Source organism: Empidonax traillii, unplaced genomic scaffold (assembly GCF_003031625.1).
Source record: "Empidonax traillii isolate 1590-97213 ecotype Southwest subspecies unplaced genomic scaffold, ASM303162v1 scaffold549:size456157, whole genome shotgun sequence".
NCBI lineage: Eukaryota > Metazoa > Chordata > Aves > Passeriformes > Tyrannidae > Empidonax > Empidonax traillii.
The window spans coordinates 375,591-397,978 of NW_020955742.1; the positions used below are offsets into that span (position 1 = coordinate 375,591).

The 22,388-nt window shown below is 39.9% G+C and overlaps 1 protein-coding gene across 4 annotated transcripts in view; it reads right to left on the bottom strand.

The window, feature by feature from the left end:
• Positions 1–18,604, bottom strand: part of CELF2 (CUGBP Elav-like family member 2) — a 127,746-nt gene extending 109,142 nt beyond the window's left edge. For 2 of the 4 annotated variants that reach the window (XM_027897565.1, XM_027897564.1), the window contains exons 1-2: positions 18,448–18,601; positions 18,087–18,283 (exon numbers count right to left, since the gene is read on the bottom strand). In XM_027897565.1, coding sequence (XP_027753366.1) covers positions 18,087–18,264 — 178 coding nt within the window. In that variant the 5' untranslated portion in view covers positions 18,265–18,283; positions 18,448–18,601. Of the gene's footprint in view, positions 1–18,086; positions 18,284–18,447 lie in introns of all 4 variants that reach the window. The other 2 variants (XM_027897566.1, XM_027897567.1) reach the window with 2 other exon arrangements.
• Between the last annotated feature and the right edge of the window lie 3,784 nt (positions 18,605–22,388).

A 22,388-nucleotide genomic window follows, 5' to 3' on the forward strand; every position in this document is an offset into this window, starting at 1 on the left:
GTCCAAACAAGAGCACCACAATCTATAGGTCCTATGGCTCTCCAAAGATCAGGATGTGGCATTTAATCAGACCAAGATTTAAAATAAATCTTCAGCAGCCCATTTCCAAGTTATGACAAGAGAAATACTTGGCTAGAGAGGTACAGGCTGTATGACATGATTGGCAACTTATCAAGACAAGAAGAGAAAGAAGCTGGATGACTGGCAACTTAATCAGAGGGAGAAGGAAAAATAGAGAAAAGGAACAAAACGAGTGCCTAAACAGTGATGTGTTGGCTCCTGCGGCTGTCAAAGGTGGCCTTGAGCAGGCAGTGGCAGGAGGGCTTACACTGAAGCTTGTCTGCAAAGTAGATGAAACTATTCAGTGTTCCTTGGCATCAATAGCATGCGGCTCCTGAATGTATCTAATCACGATTGGAGAAGCAGGATTTTGTATGGCCTTCTCCACAGGTCACCATGGCAGCCACAGGAACATGTCAACTCACACAGCTTTAGAACAAAGTCCCTGGTCTTAACTGCAAGCTCAAAAAAAAAAAAAAAAAAAAACAACCAAATAAAACCCTGAGCAATCATATCTCGGTAGCAGTGTCCTTTAGTTAACTTTATAGTGTAGCCTCGTATTTTATTCAAAATGTTGTTGTGTAAAACACCTATGTTGAGCAAAAACCATGCAAACTTTTCCTGAACAGAATCGATAAACGGTGGGTTACAGGTTAAATTGTCAAATGAGCCTTGCAGCCATTTGACAGATCTTACTGGGAACAAGCATCTCCTTGTCTTTTCAGAAAAACACCTCCTGCTCATAGATGACTTGTATTTATCCACAGTACAGTGGGTTAACAGAGGAACTGCAATATGATGCCCTAAAAATGTGAAGTTTCTTCTCCCACGTGAGATGGGATATGGGGGAATAAGGATGTGCTTGGAGGGAAGTTGTGTTAAGATTTTGACTCATATCTTGTACAATATTTTGGCTCCTGCTACGCCTTACTAGGGCAAATCTAAGGATATTTCCAAGCAATTTGAAATCCTCTATCAGACTTCAGCATTACTCACTCTTACATTTTGTATGCCAGAAAGATAAACCATAATGTATAGCAAAATTATTTCTGGAACTGCATATTGCACATTTTCACTACAAAGCATATTATAAGCTTCGACACAGAGATAACTAAGAGATTACTTGTCAACCTCCTCTCATTCCATCAGTCTTAAAAATTAGGATAAGAAAAGCTTTTCCTTTGCAACAACAGGCTACATATTAGTCCTGCAGAGTTATAAAAAATGTGGAACTAAATATGAGACAAGCCCAATTTAAAATGATGAAACACTTCTGAATTCTAAAACAATTAGGCTAATTTACAACACATGGCCTGATACACTGGAATTTGAATCCTTTTATTTTGCTTTTTAAAAGAGGGGACATTTTTTCATGCTAGTCATAAATTAGTACAATCAGGATTTATTTCTTTTTTCTCTGAATACTGTTCAAGAGCAATTGTTACACCTCCTAAAGATGTTTGTGGAAGATTCATATTTTATAGAGAAGATACACACAGAGGTGTTGCAGAGTTAGGAAAGGCAAATCACAGCTATAACTGAAAACCAGCATCATCTCCTTTTTCTGTGGCTTTTCAGTGGTGCTGTGGTGCAGATTTACTCAGTTTTCATTGCTAGGTCCCTCATTTCTGCTTATAAATCAGGGATGCTGGAGTGCTACGAAGATGAATCAGGTGAGGCTTGCAGTTTTCTCTACTCTTTTTTGATTGTTGCTCCCAGAAGACACATGCACCTTGAATATTCCTGGTCCCACTGGTGATGCAATTTAAATTAACACAGGCATTGGCAATGCAACCCTGCTTGATCATGGTACTAAAAAGTCATTATGTGTGTTTCAATATCCATTCAATTGTTACCTGTCTTTTAAGACAAAAACTCCTTTTCTTTTACAAGGCAATGCTAGTAATGGCAGCAACATTGCTCAAACCTCCTCTGAAGAACATTTTGGCTCCTTTCTTACAGAATACTGACATTTACAGGATAAAACATGAAAGATAAAGGGAATTCACAACACTTTCAAGGCTTTCACTTTTGCAACACATATGGACAATGGATTTTAAATGAAAGTTCTGTTTCCCTATACTTTAGGGTATTAATATTTTAGTATGACTGCATCTGTGAATGAAGACATTCAAAAAGCCATTATGTTTTCAACTTAAGTTAATAATAAGGCAATTTTTCCACCCACTCTCTGGCACAGCTGTAATGTTCTTGGCCTCAAGTGTGAGGCAATGTGGAACAAGGATTAGCAAGATGGATGATATACAACATACAGTGCCAGTTCATATAAAATATTACTAGATTGGAAATGACTGTTTACTGTCTCAGTGATTATATGATCACTTTTTTTCCTTCCAAAGAACATACAGGATGTGGCACTCCTCTATGCCAATAAAGCTTAGTGCATAGCACCTGGGTAATGACAAATTAATTTTTGAGCTAAGCCTGATGAAGGGGTCAGCCAAAATCCTAGGCAGAGTTTATCCCCAGTACTATTTTACATGACAGAAAATGCATCCCTCCTATTCATCAATATTAGTACAGAAGAGAGATTATACAACAGAAAATAAATAAAGAGAGGAGACCAAAATACCAAAAAAAAAATGTTAGGACTGTGTGTATGTTTATAGTACAATAATAAAACATTTAATCTTGTAGGAAGAGGGGGAGAATTGGAAAGAGCACCCCATGGTCCACTTCCAAATAAAATTGGACAAAACATTTAGGAATGCACTAAACAGAACAAGCATGGATTTGGCAGACAACAAGCTGGATCAACTAGCAGGTCTTTTTTTCATTTAAGTTGGACTTCCAAACCTGAGACCTTTGGATCCTGGAACATGAAATCTCCTGCCTGATCAAGAGACCCACCTCTCTTGGCAAAGGCCACAGCAGCTCCACCATGAGCAGCCAGGGATACTGAGCCCTGGACCCTGGCATGTTGGGGTACCATCATACCTCAAACCCATGCCGGTCAAGTGTTATGTCTGGTCCAGTCATAAAATAACTTTCACCACAAAGTCAACACAAGTTGTTTAAGTAATGAGCGCTCAGAAGTTCCCATCTCTTGGACTACTGGCCACAGACACTGCCAGAATATCAGCAATACTTCAGAGTTGAAAAGTGTTTTCTTTAATAATTTTGGTGAGAGAGCACTTTCACGTGAAAGAGAAACAGAAGTGTTTCTAAATGGCAAAATCATTTCTCATCCCTAAGCAAAGTTCCTCTGAAAGAGCTGTTTGCACAATCCAAACACCTCCATTTTCATGTAAATAGTATATTGACTTAGTAAAACATATAAACATTAATCCACCAGCTGCAGATGATCTAGATTCACTGAGCAAACTATTCCCACAAAAATATTTTCACTGAAATTAATCTTAATGTTCACTCCTCCTTCCCCCACAAGCCAACACTGAGGCACTTTGAAATGCACATTAGCTACTTCAATAAATAAGATGAGCAATTCTTGGTTTTCTTAACCACACAGGGCATAAGTGGCTGATCTCTTTACATGCCCTGGATGATCAAAAAGACATTAAGTATTAGGATTTTTCCTGTTTGAGTAGCCCAGTGAAGGCAAGCCAAGTTTGCAGTCTTGCTCTCGCTGTCATTTCCAGAGCATCAGACTTTCCATGAGCAGTGCCTCCCCCAGTCAGGTCACCAAAGCCTCAACCCCTGCATGTCCCAGCCTTTTTTGTAGGGCTTTGTTCCAATACTGGGAGCAACTACCCAAAGTTTGAAAGTCTGCTCCTTTGACACGCTCAATTTGGCAAGTGTAGAAGAAATGCTGTTAGATGAGAAGAAGAAAAGAAAAAAAAAAAAAAGGAGAAGTAGGCACATTCCCTTCTCCTACTCACTCTCTAATCATCTTTGTGCTATTTTCTTTTAATTCTCATTTAAAATTTCAGCCCTTTACAGTCAGATCAGCAAGAACAGACTTTTGCTTCACTAAAGATGCACAAAGCCCTTTTTGTTGAGGACACGGGTCCAAAACTGTGGCGCCTGGGCTGTGCCGCTCTCAGCACAGGCACGCTGTCAATCCCTCTCGTCCAGCTCTGCCGTCAGTGTTTCAGGACAAAGATCATTTTACCAATCTGTTTGTACAGCATATTGTACAATCTGTTACGTGCATCTGCAATACAAACAGTAAATGATAATAAGAGCATGTGGACAAGGCTGGACCCCAGATTTTGGGTCCTTTTGTTATCTGTGGCGCACAAACCCTAGTCCACAGCTGCACTTTTGACTTGCTGCATGCACACAACGTACCATGGGCACTCGCCATGAAATCTAAATACTCTCTATTCCCTATTAAAAATACCCAAATGGTGTTTTTCTCCCTTCCTCCTGTTTCAAGGGAGTCATTCAAAAGTTAAAACCATGACCATACCGATGGGAACAAGACATCAAATTAGCTTTTGTAATATCCTCTTCAAATACAAAACAAAGCCATGAAACTTAGGGAGAAGGAGGAACAGCTCGTGCCAGATGTTACCTAACGAAGGCTTGATCATAAACTCTCATACACAAATGTACGAGAAAAAAAATATCTCACACTTTTAAACAGACTGTTCCCCAAAATCACATCGACTCCAACATGTTTCTCATCCTCACTAAATATTTGTGGGGTTTATCTGAAGATAGCAAACTCTGCTGACATTTCTGCACAGAACATGGCACTCTGCTCCTTGCAGCACAGATTGCCAGGCTGCTGCTTTCCACGCTGATTTCTCTTTTGTGAACTGAGACCTTGAATACTTTCACGGGGGAGAAGCAGATCAATGATTTTTTTAAGAGAGCTAAACAATTCCGTGTAATGAACATCAGTTAACACGGGCAATTACTCTTTCTTTTTCTCCCCAAAAAACAAGGCCACAAAAACAAAGAGGAGATTGTAACTCCTTTGAATGGCATGTGCTTACTGACTGTACCAGAATGCCACCCCGCATGCAGAAACACGGGTGGGTGAAGTTAAGGAGTGACATATGGCTGATTAAAATATAAGATGCGTAGGTGAATAAAACCTTTTGCCATTTGATTCAGCCAACAATAAGGAAAGTTGCTGTAGAAACTATTCCACCGTTTCCCAATTTTCATAAAAGAGCGGTTCAAAACCTTTTCTTTTTGTTGTTGTTGTTTTTGTTGCTGAATGAATGGAGAATAAAAGATTTTTTTTGCTAGGTTTCATGTATTCTCTTTTTAAAGAATGCCTGTGAAAGGAAAATAAAATAATATCAAACATAAAGGAGATGCAGACTTCTATGTTTTTTTCTGACATTCAAAAATATTCTGCGAAAACATCCAGTATATCACATTTTCTCCTTAATGGTTAATACATAAGAGTAGAGTCTGAAAACTATGGATGTCTTTATCAGTGGTTTTGAAGCGTGTCTCTGGCTATGTCACTACGTTTCCACGTTTCCGTTCATATCATGTGAATATGCAAATGCAGCCTATTTGCATTTCTGCTTTTATGTAGGAAGTCACACAAAATACCTTTCTGGATTCTCACTGTGGCATCTCCGCATAATGTGGGAGCGAGAATCCTGCATTAATAACAGCATTAAAAATACCACCAGGATCATTCAGTGAATCCCTCTGCCCTCGCCATCGGTTACTCCTTATTAAGTTATTAGTGGAGAGCTCCGAAGCCCCAGCGTGGATCACCCCGACTCCCTCCTGTACACCCTGACTCTGCTTGTCTCCGCCACTGGTGCAGCCCATTATCTACGACAGCTACACCCAAACTAGGAAGGACACTCATGCCAAAATCACACCTTCATTAGACACTTGGAAAACCATCAGTGAGAGGAGGCTCCATAAAGAGCCCTATTTAAGGGCTCGGTGATTTCACACTGTGCACACACACCAGTGCCTGTTCCCAGCTCCCAGCCTGTTCCTATCCAGCAAAGCAGTGAAAAAATGCTTTAATGTTAATCACTTGCTGAAGTCATCAGGACTGTGTGCTTAGCTGAACAGGGGTCTTTATGAGCCAAATATTATTCTTAGTAATAAGGAGACCTGGCAATACACTAGATGGAGCTTTTGATAGTAAGTAACATTAATTCAATTAAATCCTTTTACAGCACACACTCTCCAGCTAATGTAGTTTACAGTGAAATTTTCTCCTGCACTCATTTAAATATAATTGCTGCACTTATCTTGTCATGAGGAAATTTCTGAAGGTTACTGGTTCTGTGCATGTGTAAACCTAGAAGCTATGTTGACCTTTAGTTGTGAGATTTTTTTGAACTACTTAAACTAGAGCATCTAAATAATGTTAATAATAATACTAGTAGTACTACTACTAATAATAGTAGTAATAATAATTCCCTACATTCACACTGCACCTTTTAACTCAATAAATACCCAAGTGAGAACTAGCAAGAAATACACCACAGAAAACCATTCCATGCTAACTAGGAAGTCAACACTGTTGGAAATGAAAAGGTTGGGAGATGACACATTTGGAAACCAGAATTTTTCTAGAGTGTTGTGCACAGTTCACATAGTGGAGATAATTTGTTACCTTTTGTACACAAGCTAGCATTATTAACAGCTATGGGGCATCATCACGCTGTGGTATCATCTTCTGTCTGAATCAGAACAGAGGTTCACATCTATTGACCCAATTCACTGGTTTTGGTGACAGTCCCAGCTGTTTTCCTGTAAGTAGCCCAGTGATGTACTGGAAAACAGTCCTAGTCAATTGCAAGACTGGAAACAAACCCAAACTCTCCCAAACACAAAGTATAACTTCAGTGTGCACAACTACTCATAAGTCTAATGTCTTGAGAGTTTAATGAAATATGGGAAGAACAGATGTAGAGACAGGAAGAGAAAACTGCTTTTTTGGAAAGCTCCACCTATACACAGTGGACATTTTAGGTCCTTTACTTCGGTAAACTTTCCCCTACAGTTCTATCATAAGCTCTTTTTCTTCTCTTTCTCACAATGGGAAGCATCCTCAAGTTAAAGATCTACTCAATTTCCCCCTTTAAAAAAGGAAGAAACAGTCATTTTGAGGTACTCTGCACCAAGCAGAGTGTAACCAAGCAATCTACACCTAAGTGCTGACAACCATGGGAGGTAGGAAATACCAAAACTAAAGGGGGAAAACCAGCTTGTCAGGCCACTCAACCTCAGCCCTGGGCTCAACAATGCAAAAGGAAACTCTGCTTCTCTGTATGCATGGCCAGGTGCTTGGAAGGGTGGGAAAGATTTGACCTAATCCTGTTTATTTGGCCATCAAGGCTCACCAAGATTTCGCTTTGTTTTTTGGTTTTTTTGTTTGTTTGGTTGGTTTTTTTTAGTATTAAATAAAAAGAAGGAACCAAGGACCTTGCTTTCCCCACTCTGCTCAAACTCAGCTGCCTGTCACATTAAGAAACATCAAGTGATTTTGTTCAGCTCTTCTGGCACACAATAGCAGGCGTTCAAGGAAGAACGTGGGACTGCAAAGCATTTTAAAACTCTTAAATAAAATGTGGGCTACAGGAGGCTCTCATTCAGAAGGAACATTTTCCCTTCCACTGAGAGTTCCCCCACGCTCCGGTGAAGTGAATTAAAATTGACACTGAGAAAAATCTAATTGAGCCAGAGACAACACAACACTTTTCACTATAGAAACTCAAGCCCTGGCGGAATTGCTTGGGTTAATATAGTCCATTTTAAATCTACAATGATTTTTATATCCCACAATCTTCAAATAATAAAGGAAGTTTGTTGTTTAAGACTCATTGTATTAATTAGGGTGGGCATAGAAAGAGTGGGAGCTGGTGCCTATGGATCTGCTCCACACTTGTTCTCTAACTGCAGTCCTCATCAGATCTGATTAATATGTGAACAAACTAACACAGATCTCACCTGGGCAGGGTTAACGTAACAAAATCTTTGTGTCAACCAGTTCAAGGATTCACACTCTGAAAACAAAGGGAGCAGATTGTATTTAGGCAACAGACACCACCAGCACAGACAGAACGTTATTCTCTGCCTGCTCAAAGTGACTAAAAAATTTTGGAAAAAGTCCCCCCAGGCCTCTGAATCTCAGTTTTTTCCAGCTGGTAAAAATGGAGTGATGCTGTTTGTCTCCCTCTGCAAAACACTTGGAGATCTCCAGCTGAAGCAGCAGAGGCTGCTCCTTATGGAGCCGTGCTCATCCTTGCAGCAAAAAGTTTCATGCAGTACATTATATTAATCTACTCCCTATTGTGGTACAGCTCCCTTAAACTGCAGTTGAAGGCATGACATCTTGAGCTACGAGGATAGTTTAATTATTGTTTGAAACATAAATTTTCCCAATTCAGTTAGGCAAATAAGAGACACGGTTTATTAGAAAACATCTTCCCCCTCCTTACAGCTTGTCTTATTCTTCTAAAAGAATGCATGACTCAGTTGCAGTAGATATTTTTAAATTAAAACCACAAGGTAGTAGACACTGAAGTTTTCTCCTCCACAAATAATAATGAATTTATGCACCACAGAGTTTAATCTGCAGAGTGAAAGTCTAACGTCCCACTTAAAACTGCATACTCATGGGCATAGATTAGACAGTAATTAGGTTCAGTGAAAAACTGAAAAGATCCACTGGAAACATTCAAATTTAATTTATTCACTGGCTTGTCTCAGAGTGTTTTTATAAGCAATTAGAAAGACACAGATTCCTGAAAATGCATTCTTCCCCAAGACAGATGGACCAGGAGATTTATATTGCATATGTAGCCTTCTACCCACAGCTCACTGGCTTGAGTTAAGCTCAAACCAGGCTTAGAAGCCACTACCAGACTTTATCCTTGGGGAGTTACTTGCTATTCTTCTGAAATATGCTGATGGTTACAATGCATTATGGAACTGATGTCGAAAGAAAAGTAACACTACAACTGGCACAGCACAGCCTTTTGTAGCATCTGTACCACTGAATTATGACACTGAGCAGGTTGTGGGTCCTGCCAGATGATCAAACCTGTCCTTTTGCTACCCTGCTCCCACAACAAATACACAGGGGGACAAGGTCTGGTGCGGGGAAGATGGAAGAAATGAACTAATAATTAATTTACACTGCTATACATGTTATACATATCTACGTTGTAACGTATTTCAAAATGATAAAGAATAACAGACATCCTTTCGAGGTCCTCCTGGGGTTTAAATTTCATGTTAAGAACTAGCAAAATTGATGATATTTATGCTAAAATGTTTTATGTGGTCTTTAGCTTTTTATTGTGACCCATCATTGTAATATTTATGTCTCTTACATAATCTCAGTAGTGACAGAGAAATTCTTACTGCCTTGGAGCCTCTTCCTTTTTCAGTGAAGAAAACTTCTTGCATTGCAGGTTTTAATTTTAGGTTTTTATTTATTTGTGCAAATTTGTGCATTTGTGCATGGGCACTTGTGACTGATTTTAATGGGGAAACAGGAGCAGAAGATGACAGCAGTAAAATGCTGTTCTTGCAGAGAGACCTGGAAGCTGCAGTACAGCTGAAATCCATCCTCATAAGGCTACTCCCCAATAAGACTTAATTTTTGACAGTGCTCAGTTGTCCAGTTTTTTCTTCCTTTGAGCTCCATGTCAAAGAGCATGAAGATTTCAGACCAGCTCCCAAATCCTTTGCAAAACCTCCTCATATGTTAGGAGTAAATGATTTGGATATTAGAACTGAATAGAATTAGGAAAACTACATAACAAGAGAAGGGTTCTGTGGTTTGTTTTGAAGCCATTGTTCTTTAACAAAAACTCATATCACACTTTATGTGACAAGCAGATAAACACAGCATGTTTATTCATTTAATAGAAAATTGGAAGAGGAAAGAATTTCAGTGCCACAACAATGTCATAAAAAGACTGAATCTCATTGATGTGAGCTTTAATATGCAACTAAAGAAACTGCCTACCATAAATCTCGAAGTGACAGTATCTTGCACCATTAGAGATGTATATATTTTAAATGTAGGCAGCAGTCTTGAAAATACTTACACATGCATGTGTTTTATGTCTGAGTATTATATCCATTGATTAATTCCTGTGTGCAAGTGTGAGCATGACTTGACTTAGATTTTTTCCATGCATTACAATTTTTGCCTTTGAGATTATATTTTTGAGAGACTGAGCTTTGGCTTATTACTCAGATTCAACAACGCAATTTGATTAGATGTTTTTATAATTTTAATGAAAGCTCAGGCTGTTTTAACTGCGTGCCTACGTGTTTTTTCCGATGTAATGATGTCACTACACAAAACGGATTATCCATTTATATTTTAAGAACATTTTAAGAACATTTGGGACTTTTTTTGTAAAATTGCTCTAAAATATTCTATGGGTAAATGGGTGGTATGCTGAAGACGACAAATTATAGTTAAGAATTGCTTCCCTTTTTTAACTATTGTGACAGATATTCTTTCCAGCATTGTCTTGACATAAACCCCACTATTATTTAAGTCCTATAATTATAAATCATAAACCTTCAATTGTTTTTATGTATAATTCGACAAACATATCCCTTCCTTTCTTTGTTTGGTGTTCTTGCTTTTACTGAATTGTCAGGAAAATGGAATCCAGATTTTCACCTGTATTCCTGGAGTTGTTGAAAATACTTGAAAAGCAATTATTTCGTGCCTGAATTGGAGCTCAAACAGCCTTTTCAAACATTCCTTTACCAAACTTGTCTTCTCCCCAAGTGTTTATGAACACTGGTGAAAACCACAACTGAAATATGAAGCCCTGCTCTTCTAATGGCTGATCAGCACACGAGTTTTGTATCAATTTAACTAAATCAATTAATGTAGCTAAAGTTTATGCATTTCTTCAGCATAGATGTAATTAATAATGCGCTTATGCAGTCTTAGTTTAATTTTTAAAATTCATATGCAGTTGTAACTCATAGTTAAGCTGCTACAAAACTGCAGCCAATGAGCCCCAAAGCGATCTACTTTAATCCCTCAGAGATGTGTTATTTTTATTAACTTCTTACAGCAATACCTAAAGTCCTCATTTCTGGACCACGCTCCCACTGTGATAAATACCATAAAAACACGGAGTACAAAGATGTCTTAAAAACAAACAAACAAACAAACCCAAAAAGGCAAAAAAGCTTAATCCTACTTCAGTTCCAGTCATTCATATGCTGTAGAGGGGAACTTCAGAAACAAGGCTAAGGAAAGGTTTATGTGCCACCTCTATATTTAAACAATACAACTGGAAAATCCTCTTCCAGCCCCCTCCACTATCCTCTACTCTTCCAGTTCTGCAATCACAACCCCCCACTCCCGTTACAGTGTGTTCACAAATATGTTCCACTACTTCTGAACAGTCTGGGTTGGCTTTGCTGTGATACTTTTTGGTATTTAAGGGGCTGACATTCTTGCCATGGTAAATGAAGGGAATATACAGTGGAACTGACTTATGAGGGCAACAGGTTTGCAGCCAAGTACGCGATGGGGCGTTATCCTCAACTGCTCCCTCTCTTCAAAGCACGGCAAAAATGTCATCAGACATCAATGTCAAACCCTCTCCATGCTGGACATAGATAAGCCACTGTCAGCTGCGTCCATCGCAGCCTTGGCACCTTGTCCTGTTTATGGGGTGAAACTGTGCTTGGACATGGGCAGCAGCCGTGTCACGTACTGCTCCAGATGCATTATCTCAAAATACTAAACGGAAGCACGCAAAAGGAAAAGTTTCTTTTGGAACTTTTTTAACTGCTTCTTCCAGAAGCCGTTCCCTGCTCTGCAAGTTTGACTTAAGAAGCTGAATTTTTTTTTCTGTTGGCCTGCTGTTTCTCAGTCTTAAGTCTACGCTGTGCAATCCCTGGGTTTAATATTAATTGAAAGAGCTTATCTATTCCTGATTTTGGTATGCACTTCAACATACTGCAGAAACTTCAATTGTATCCCCTTATAACTTTTTCTTTCCAAACCAAGGTGCAGTCCTGTATTCTTCCTTAGCTTTTCCCCTTTTAGCTTTCTTGTAAGTCGGTGTTTGAAGCCCTTTACAAGTTACCCTTCTTAGACCTTTTACCATGGCTTAACCCTTCCTGACTTCATACAAAATCATGCTGCTCTTCTCTGGACCTCTGCCCTTTTCTACAGAATGGTACTAAATATTGGTAACTGTAGTTTAAACATGATCAAAAAAAAATCCTTCTTTAAGTGGTGCAGTATTTCCTTGAAAGCCCTATTCAATGCTTCCATTTATACAGCTTCGCATTTTCTGTGTCTTTTTGACCACATGGATACAAAACATCATGTCAGTCCCTTTCTGATATGTGCACTCTTCAGATCCTCTCCTGCTTTCAAATCTTTGAAAAATACACTCATTCAACAATTGTGTTCACTCAAATCTCAGATTTACTCTTCTTGTTCAGTATTCTTTTTATCCAGATGAATCTCTTTGTATTGAATTGTTTTCTCCTGGTTATCAGGTGGCTTCGCCCCCCCATCCAGTCCCTTCTGCATGACCCAAAAAGTTGGATAACAAGTTGGTGGTTCATTCTGTCAAAGCCATTTACATAGAGAGTGAAAAAGTATTGATCTCCAATAACAGTCCCTGTTGCACTCCAATCATCATCCCCTCTCTTCCCCTGGCCCATAACCTTTACCCATTCTAATCTGCCCTCGATCATCTAACCAGCTCCCTTCTCCATTTGAAAATGGGCCCTTCTCTGCTTCACCAGCAACAGCATGGATTAGTCTCCTGTGTGACACTGTGGGAAATGCCCCTGGGAAATCCAGCTTGATTATACACACAATTTCACACCTGCCCACTTTCACAGAAACTTCTTGAAAAACTCCATCAGATTTGCTGAATAAGAATTACCTTTTATAAAAATCAGCTCACATCTAGAATATATTTTACAAGGCTACTTACAACCCGTTTAAAATTATAAATTTAAGGTCCCTTCAGGTGTGAATTTAAACATCCTAAAGTCAGAAACTTTAAACTAAAAACTATGCTTTATTATTCCCTCTTCTTCCCCACTGTATTTGTGTATCTGGCTTTTGCCAGTCTTTGTTTTGTGAAATTTCACTTAGTGCACAATGCCCCTGCTAAAAAATAATAGGCAAGGCACCTCTTGAGTCAGTACAGGAAAGATTGTGATAAAATATCTCTCAGCCACGATCACTAAAATTTAGTCTAACACACATATGCATAATGGCTGTGGTCACAGGTCCTGCTGTTTCGACAGTGTATGTGCTCATGATGCAACTCATCTGATCTCAAAAGCTAAACAACGTTCACAAGGGCCTGTGAAAGTATTCAAAACACAAAATAAGACAAAATACGTAGAGAAACCCTGACTCCTGGAGCGCTGCCTGAAAGGGAACTTTTAAAGTGCGTCTAAAATAGTTTTGCCAAACACAATGTGTTGAAATTGCCTGAAGGAGCAGGAGCCTACAATCGGCTGGGTGGTGACACAAGGGCAGGCAAGGAACAAGAAGCAGTTTGTCTTTGCTGCTGATTAGAACAGTGTGACAAGCAGACTGCCACAGCTCTGCTCCTGAGGCAGTCCTGCAGAACTACCTGGGTTCCCTTTTCTCCTCCTGCTGTGCAGCGAATGGAGCACCATGAGAGGGATCTGCTGGATGAGAGAAACCATCCTTCCTGCCTGCCTTGGACTATTTCTGATTTTAGAGCTCAACTGAGGCTGAAATGGTACCCAAGCAATCCAGGTAACTTCTCCTTCTCTATGCATATCTGCCTCCTTGCCCATTCGGTCTCTCCTGTATGCAGCAGATGAATGCCTCATTATCAGATTCCTCTGCTTGCTTCCCGGTAGACCTAAATTACCATGCTAAATAGGATAATAATAAACACTGGCCTTTAACTACAGCACATCCTTGTTCACTCAGCAGCCTCCCTCTAATCTGATAAAGGGTCTGTAAAAGGCTACAAGGAAATACGGAGTTAGGAGTTAGTTGTTAAACGGGTGCCTCTCCCTGCTTTCTACAGGGCAATTCCTACAGCACAAGTACTCAGGCTCACAAGGCTGGTTTAGGGGATCTTGTTCCCTACAAGAATTATCAGGTATCAAAACAGGGGCAAGGTACACACAGCACATGGTGGATCTGGCCCAAGACTCTTCTGCTGCATTTCAAAAGGCAAAAGTAGCCCTGTGCCATCTGCTTGCCTCAGCACTTGGACTCCAAAACCAAAGCAGCCAAGGAAATCTTTCCGGCTTAGAAAAACAGTGGGGAAGAAGAGAGATCTCACTGGCAGTGTATGCTGCCCTTGCACAGAGCTCACTGCATCTGAGGTATCAGAGAAGCTCTTTTTAACAACTACTCTGTAAAAAAGTCATCTATCTACCCGGAATAAATTATATAAAGGGAATGAACTGGATTGGGAACAGAGAGGGCTGATCTGCCCAGACTTTGAATCCCCTTAGACCCTAGAAGCTGAAAGTGCCATTTATTTCAGCGTTACAGGATTTCCTGCTTTTTTGTTGTTGTTGTTGGGTTTTTTTTGTATTTAGTTTACCTAATCCCCCGGATTTCTCTTGTTGCAGAAAGAGGAAAAAGCCTTACAAAACAACAGGGGATAAACACAAAGTCAAATTACTTTGCTGATCTCTTTCACACATCCAAAACAAGCGGAGAACTGCAAACTCTGGAAAGCACCAGGAGTTTCCTAGACGATATTCCAACCATCATCCATTGAAATGCAGCCATTCCTGAAGCTCCTAACTAAATAAAGCCAAGCCTCAACGTTTGCACTAGTAGTAACGTATCTAAGGAATTCAGATGGCTTTTCTCTGGTTTTCCATAGTCAGGAAAACCTGGCTTTCTACCTGTCTTCCTCCAGCTTCAGCTTTGCAGAGCTGGCAAGCGATACAAAAAAGGAGGAAAGACATGAACTAGGCCGTCTGTCGTTGGAGGGTATGAAAGACAGTCTGAATAACAGCAGGAGAGGGAGAAGCAGCCTATGGTTATTTTTGACAGAATTGGGAGAGACTCAGATTGCAGCTTCATAAACAGTTCATCAGAGAAAAATTCTGTCCAAATTGGAGGAGCCCCTTTGGCCAAGCTCACAGAAATACACAACCCGTGTCTGGGAAGAGGGAAATATTTCAAAAATCAAAATGGTTTTCTTTAAAGAACAAAACCAAACCTCCACCCCCTCACCCCCCCTGCATGCTGTAGTAACACTAACTTGCATTCCTGTCATTGCAGCTCATGGCTTGCAGAATATTCATAGAAAATTTCTGGGTGACACCAGGCTCTGAATATTCTGCCCGACACAGAGTCCTGACCATGCAATGAAATGAAAAATGGACTTTTTCCTGTGTCATCCAACCTCAAGGTCCCCTCGATGGACTGTTTTACAAAACTGGAGGTGATCCAGAGGGGCAGCAGGCAGAAAAATGACTGCCATAACCCCAATCCACCCAGGTCAAATTAAATAAAAACGCTTGTTTCCTGTATATATTTGCACTGAAGAAGAGCATGGAATTCACCTCAGACACATGTGATTTTTGTGTTGTCCTGTACAGAGCCAGGAGATGGACTTCATGATACTTAGGGGTCCCTTCTAGCTCAGGTTATTCTATGATTCCGTGACCTCTGAACAAAAAATGAAAACTCAGTTTCATTATTAAATGCCAGTTAGATAGTATAGGTGAAGTATTTCTCATGCATTGTGATGAGAAGAAGACTGTAAGATGTTTTTCAGGGCAATTTTTTGATTTGTTTGTTTCTAGCATTCTTAACAATCTCTCACACAGAATCCTTTGTGCGACTGGATTAAGAAAATAAAGATCATTCCTACTCAAGAGATATCCACAAGAAACTCCAGAGGTTTCTAGAAACCTTGCTGGCAGATTCAGCCAGGAGGATGAATAGAGCCAGCGTGGATATACACTCCTCCAAAGCTTCCAAGGGAAAAGCTGACCACTAGAGGAGCTTGCTGCTGGTGTCAGGGAAATTCTGAAGGTTATTCTGTCTTTCTTCAGGATTAATTTCATTTGCTCATTAAAACACATAATGCCTGAAGTGACAAGCATCATCTCTGGCTGAAGAGAGTCCAAGCAAAATGCATCCCCAAAACCCAACCACCTTTCAAAAAGAATATTGTCTGGGGGAACTACAAACCTTGATAATTAGTCTACAATGATTTGCATGACCTGTGCTTCGTCCTTATGCCTTCCAGCTGCTTGATGGACAGGTACAGTACAATGGAAAACACCACAGAAATGGGAATCAATGGGTTTCTTCTGTCTAACCACAATATCGTTCTCACTTCATTTACTGCTTAGTGGGAAGGCATTTCTGTGGCCCAGGAATCAGCTCTTTCCAAATGGATGAGTCTCAAAGTTCAGCATTTTAGTGGTTTAAACTAAGTAGGAGTTTGCTCATCCATAGCAGCCCGGACTGCAGAAAATCCAGTTGTCTGACCTCTTAATGCTGTCTCCCATCCAGCATTACAAGAAAAGGACATTTGGTGAGGGCTCTGTGCTAACACAGTAAGAGGGGACATGCTACAATACATCAATCCTGAGAAATGGAGAGGGCTGGAAGCAGAACTACACTGAAACACTCCAACCAGAAACAACTTCTGTTTCTGAATCATGGAATCGTGGAGTGGTTTGGGTTGGAATGGACTTCAAAGACCACCTAGTTCCAACCCTTCTGCCACGGGCAGGAACACCTTCCACTAGACCAGGCTGCTCATCCAACAGAGCCATCAATACTTCCAGGGATGGGGAAAGAGCAATCTAGTACAGAAACTTGATTAAGAGCAAGGTACGGTGAGATGAACCCCCCTCCCTGACACTGGTGTGACACTGTTGGAACAAATCTTTTAACCAGAAGCGACAGACGCAAACAACCCAAAATGAACCACTATCCCTTAGAACACCAGATGGCTTAAACTGGGCAGCAAAGGGGCCACTGAGAGGATCCTCTGCCCTGTACCAGGGCAAGGAAGATATGCTGAGCCTTGGCAGTGCTTTGCCCAAAAGCACAGGCGCACCCGAGGTTGTGCTGTGTGCTTCCCACGACTGCAGTCACCTCTCACCAAAGCTGGTAGTCTCCAGTGAGGGCTGTTTTGCACAGTTAGTTAGCTGCTAGCCCACAAAAATAATTTTATGATATCCTCCCTAGCACGTGTGCTCTGAAGGTTTTTAGAATCAGTGGCAGGAGTGCAGTAAGAATGAATAACTGTCTAGTAACCTTACAGCCAGGCACACACATGCACATCTAGTTATGCCTCCGAGCTACACTTATTATTTGTAGCAGTGCTTTCATGTACCAAACCTGAAGTATCAATGAAAATATACAGCTATGTAGAAAAATGCATTCTGTGAAACAAAATGTTCACTTTCAGTCTACAAGTAAGCATATGTTACACTTACACAGCTATAACAAACCAAACTCTCACATGCCTAGATATACACAGATATACAGTGAAAGGAAGGAAGATAGTTAGGGAAAAATACTTTACATATGTACAGAAAAAATGCAGGAAGGAAAACCAACTCTTTCACTTAAAACAGTATCAGTGCCAAAAATCAATCCTTTAACATGACTGCAGAAAAGAAATCAGATTTTGGAAAAAGGACTGCTTGTAATTTTTATTGCTTCTGGAGCAGTGACGTAGCAAGAGCCCACTGCTATAATTTCTCCCTTTTGTATCCTTAAAATAATTCCCACCTGGGGTGAAAAGAGAGGAAACGAAAGGAAATAGAAAATTATATTTTTCATGAGCTAATCCTAGGAGGCAAACGCTCAGGTTTCCATGTTTCTGGGCAAGAATAATTTAAACAAGAACAGCAATATTTTGTTATTTCTTGCACAGTTGGAGTGTATGCTTTCAGATAACAGACAATTAAACTGCAATGTAAGAAGAGGAGGAAGACAGCATCTGATAGGATTCAGGAGTCCTCTCCTCTTAGGACTGCTGCATAGCTCAACACAGAATACTACAAAACAGACAGCCCAAATGCAAACCTCTTTGGAAATGCTGAAGGCAACGAAGATCATCAGAAAAACAAACAAACTGAAAGCAAAGAGAGCACAACTACTGTACCTTTACTTTGGGGAGGGTTCTGACTTCTGTCTCGGAGAACGTTAATCTGGTAGACAGCTCCATAAGGCTCAAAAAGTTCTTTTAACTCTTTTTCTGACCACGAACGGGGAATCTGTCCAACAAACATCTTAATGGCATCTGGGTCTGGTTGGTCTGAATGATCCAAAGCTCCATTCATCTTGTTAGCTGTGCCGTTACTAGAAAGTGGAAAAGGAGATTGAAAAGAAGGCAAGTTAGAAGACTACGCAGTTTTCATGTGCACTAGATGCAGAAGATGATGTCAATTGGCACAAAGAAGGAAAAAAAAAATCAGTATTTAATTAATAGCATAAGTATTACGAACAAAAAACAATGCCATTACATTTTTCATTGAGTCTGGTTTTCTCTGCAGGCTGCTGCTTAATGTCATTATATAAGATGAGAGCGGCACAACACAACCCGGGACGTTTGCATTTTAAAGCAGAGGAGAGTTGCAAATAAGTGCAGATTTCTGTCCATGGCTGTTGTAAACAGAACTGCAGTGAATTCTCACTAAACTGGCTACTGGCAGAAACAAGGCAGTGCGTGTGTGTGTGTGTGTGTTTTGTAATAAAGTCACATGAAAGGAATATGAAACACTTGGCAATCTGTCAGATGACTAATGCAAGATGCCAGCGATGAATCTGCAGATTGTGTGAAGCATCCATGTGTGCATCAAATTAGTATGATATTGCCTAGAATGGAAAACACTCCAGCTATGTGGCTGGTTGCTGCCGATTAGTTGCCTGTGCTTTTTAAAAACGAAAAGCAGCCTGGAGAGCTCCAGTTTAAATCACATTGTTTATTGCTGCCATAAAAAGGGGAAAAAAAAAAAAAAAAAAGCACAATTCAAAAAGAGAGGACTGACAAAATTGCCTACTTTGTTGTGAAAATTAAAATACTGCTTCAAAAACTTTTTCTCCCTGCCAAAGGAGATCAAAATTTTGAACGTTTTCACCCCCTGTAAATTCTTACCCTATCTGATCTCCAGATGTACATCCTACATCCAAGTTCAAAACAACCACACACTTTTGCAGGGGAAAAGAACTTAGTAACAAAAAATAATTTGATCTGGGAGACAAATGACAGGCTATGGTTTAGGAAGGGTCATACCCTTATACAGAAAACAAATAATTTTAAATACTGAACAAAAGAAAAATACAACTCTGCCTCCCAGCCTCATGTCACTATTGATAATTAAGGACAGTAGTTTCAACTAATTACTTGGCTAGAGATTCCATAAGTGCTGATAATTTTTGGATGTTTCAGTTTCAAGAATGAGCACTAATGAGATGTGACTTTCTGAGCATCCTCTCCATCCTTCCACTGGGGACAAGGGGAAAATGGTCTGTGTGCAGCAATGTCAGAAGCTGATCATGGCAGAATTCAGGCATTTCAAAGCCACCTGCCACTTCAAAAAAATTTGGCTTTAATTACAATTTCTCTGTTTTATGATTGTTCAGGAGTGAATGCCCACCGGAGGACTCAAAATCTGCACAACCAGATGAAAATCGTATTTTACGTGTGGGGGGAAAAAAAAATCTAAGAATGGCAAGGAGAAAACAACCCTGTGTAATTCCCCTGTCTCACAGCTATAACCGGTGTGAAGACAAATTATTTAGTTTCATGTGTTTCATCTCCTTGAAAGCATAATTCACCTAAACACATTAATATGCCCATATTAACTTTAGCACTTTAGGCAGAAAGGAGAAAGTTATATTAAAGAGACATTTTAAACCAACAACAAGAAGTTTGATCATCCCTTGTGAAGTGGTTTCAACACGGATCAGCAGACAACAGCATTTATCATATTCATAAACAGCTACAATCCTATTTATTCTAGTGGGAGTCTTGCCTGAGTAAGAGACTCAAAGATTTGGTCAAAACTTTTATATCACATTTCATGCAAAAATACCCTCTCATCTTAAAAATGCTCTTCATTTTGAATAAGTTTTACAGGTCACAAGTACACCTGGAGAAATCATGATTTCTCCAGGCCTTAGAAACTGCATTTTCCATACATACACAACACTTAAGCCAAAGCAAACAAATCATCCAAAGAACCATCTCCCCCCTAAACGACCAAGAAACAGAAAAACCCTGGCTGACTCACTTGAATGATACTCCATGGGAACAACTTTTAAGACTTTCATTAAGCACCTACATGACACTTAAACCTCTAGAAAAATCACTCCATTATTTCTTTTTAATTCCTATTCCTTTATGTAAAATCCAATCTGTCAAAAAACCTCCCTCGCAGAGAGGCTGAAAAATCCCTGACCCATAGCTTAAAATAACCAGGGAAAATGCTTTCACATTATTCTGGACCTGCAAAGACAAGAAAATGTAGAAGCTTGGTAAAGCCCCCACTTCTGCCCTGACCTTGGTCAGCTATTTTTTTTTCAGAATTTGGCTTCACTTTTAATTTCATTTATTCTCTGTGTTGTTTACATTAATGAAATGAAGTGAGTTCATTTAAAAATTATGCTCTTCATCTATTCTTTCTCTTGGATCATTTCTTTAAGAAATTCATACACAATTGCTACTTCAGCCCAAAATTACAGCTGAGATAATGTTTAATAAAAAATAACATGTTAATTCCTTTGCTTTTTCCTTTACTGAAACCACCTTTACCACCAAGAGCCCCAAAATTTCCATTGCTAATCAGCCAATTTTCAAGAAACCACAAAGCCAAACACTTACTTGTACCTGTTTTCTCAGCTTAGTGACGTCATCAGCATCAAGTTCTTGCTTTGAGCTACAGATTTAGGCACAGGCCAAGATCTAATTTCACAAAATGCTTCAGCTTTTTCTATTTTGTTGGAACCAAAATTGAATTGATCATATTCCTTAAATGCTTTATTGGATAAAGATGGTTAAAGGCTCTGATCCAGGAGTAGGCTACCATTCGCAAAACTCCAGGGGACAGGTTTTTTCACTCACTACTTGCAGTAACTTGGGCAAGTCATTAAAACTTCTCTGGACTAAATTCCACCATCCACTGACAGCTCTGTCAATCCACTAACTCCTGCAGATTTAGGAAAAAACGAAGCACAATTTAGGCTTTTCTTTATAATACTTTTCTACCACAAGGTAGGGGCTTGACTGAGCTGCCAACATTTTGGGGGGTTGATAGACAAGTTCAGGCCACAGAGAGGGTACTCATTTCTACAAGCACAGCTGGGCTCCTTCCTAAATTGCATTTCCTTTGATTTCAGTGCAAACTAAGGCTTTCAAGCACCTCAGAGGGATAATGCAAGTCTCACTGCTGGGATTTTGAGGAGCTCATGAACACTGCTGCAGCAAGACGCTTCACTAGCATTGTCACCCAGCTTCAGCAGTAGCTGTAGGATTAGAGCCAGTGCAGTCAAACTAAACAAGTGAATAAAACAACAGAGAGATAACAACGGAAAAAAAATCACCTCAGTTTTATAGATTCTATGGATCTGATCCCTGCAGTGTACTTGAATGTTCCACTGAGTAACAAAACTATACACCACACCTGCCTGATGGTTCAGTTGTCACAGAGCTTGTTAGGTCAATAAAAAAATCCATCCAAATATCCTTAATTCCTTGCAAATAATCTCTGCTAAAGATGAATTACCTTATCCTCTCCCAACCTTCATTTTCACCCAATGGACATTACTGCTCTGAACTAAGATCTCTTGGTTGCCAACAGCTGCAGGGTTTTTACTAACTTCTCTCTGTCCACACAGTGACTCTCAGAGGAAGCGGCTTCTTCCTTCCCCCATCTTCCCCCTCTCCTGTACCCAAGAAATAACAAGGCAAAAAGAGAAACTACACATAAAACTTTCCAAAAGAAGCAAAGCAGACCTTGTGAAAGTTTAGAACTACTTCTTGAAAGCATGAGTGTACAGAGACAGCTGTGTCTAGGGGACACTAATGAGAATGGGATGCCTTGACAATTACTGTCAGTATCCAAATGACGATATATACTAAAAAAAAAAAAAAGGAAAAAAGAAAAAAAAAGAAATTAGATTATGTGGCTTGCTGGCTCTGCATTGCAGGAATCCTTCCCTCCATGGCCAATTTAGCCCATTGGACTCAGGGGTGACCCAGCACATCATCTTCACTGACAAGGTGTCATCTATATCGTAGAGAGCAGCCTGAGGGCAGAGATTAAGCCACTGAGTCGCTGGCTGCTTGTGGTTGCTGCCAGAGCATCTTCTCTCTCAATTTGTGCCAATTTTCCTTCTAATAACCTAACTACCATTCCATCATTTCAGCAAGTTGACAGGACCACTCCTGAGGAGCTAGAGATTG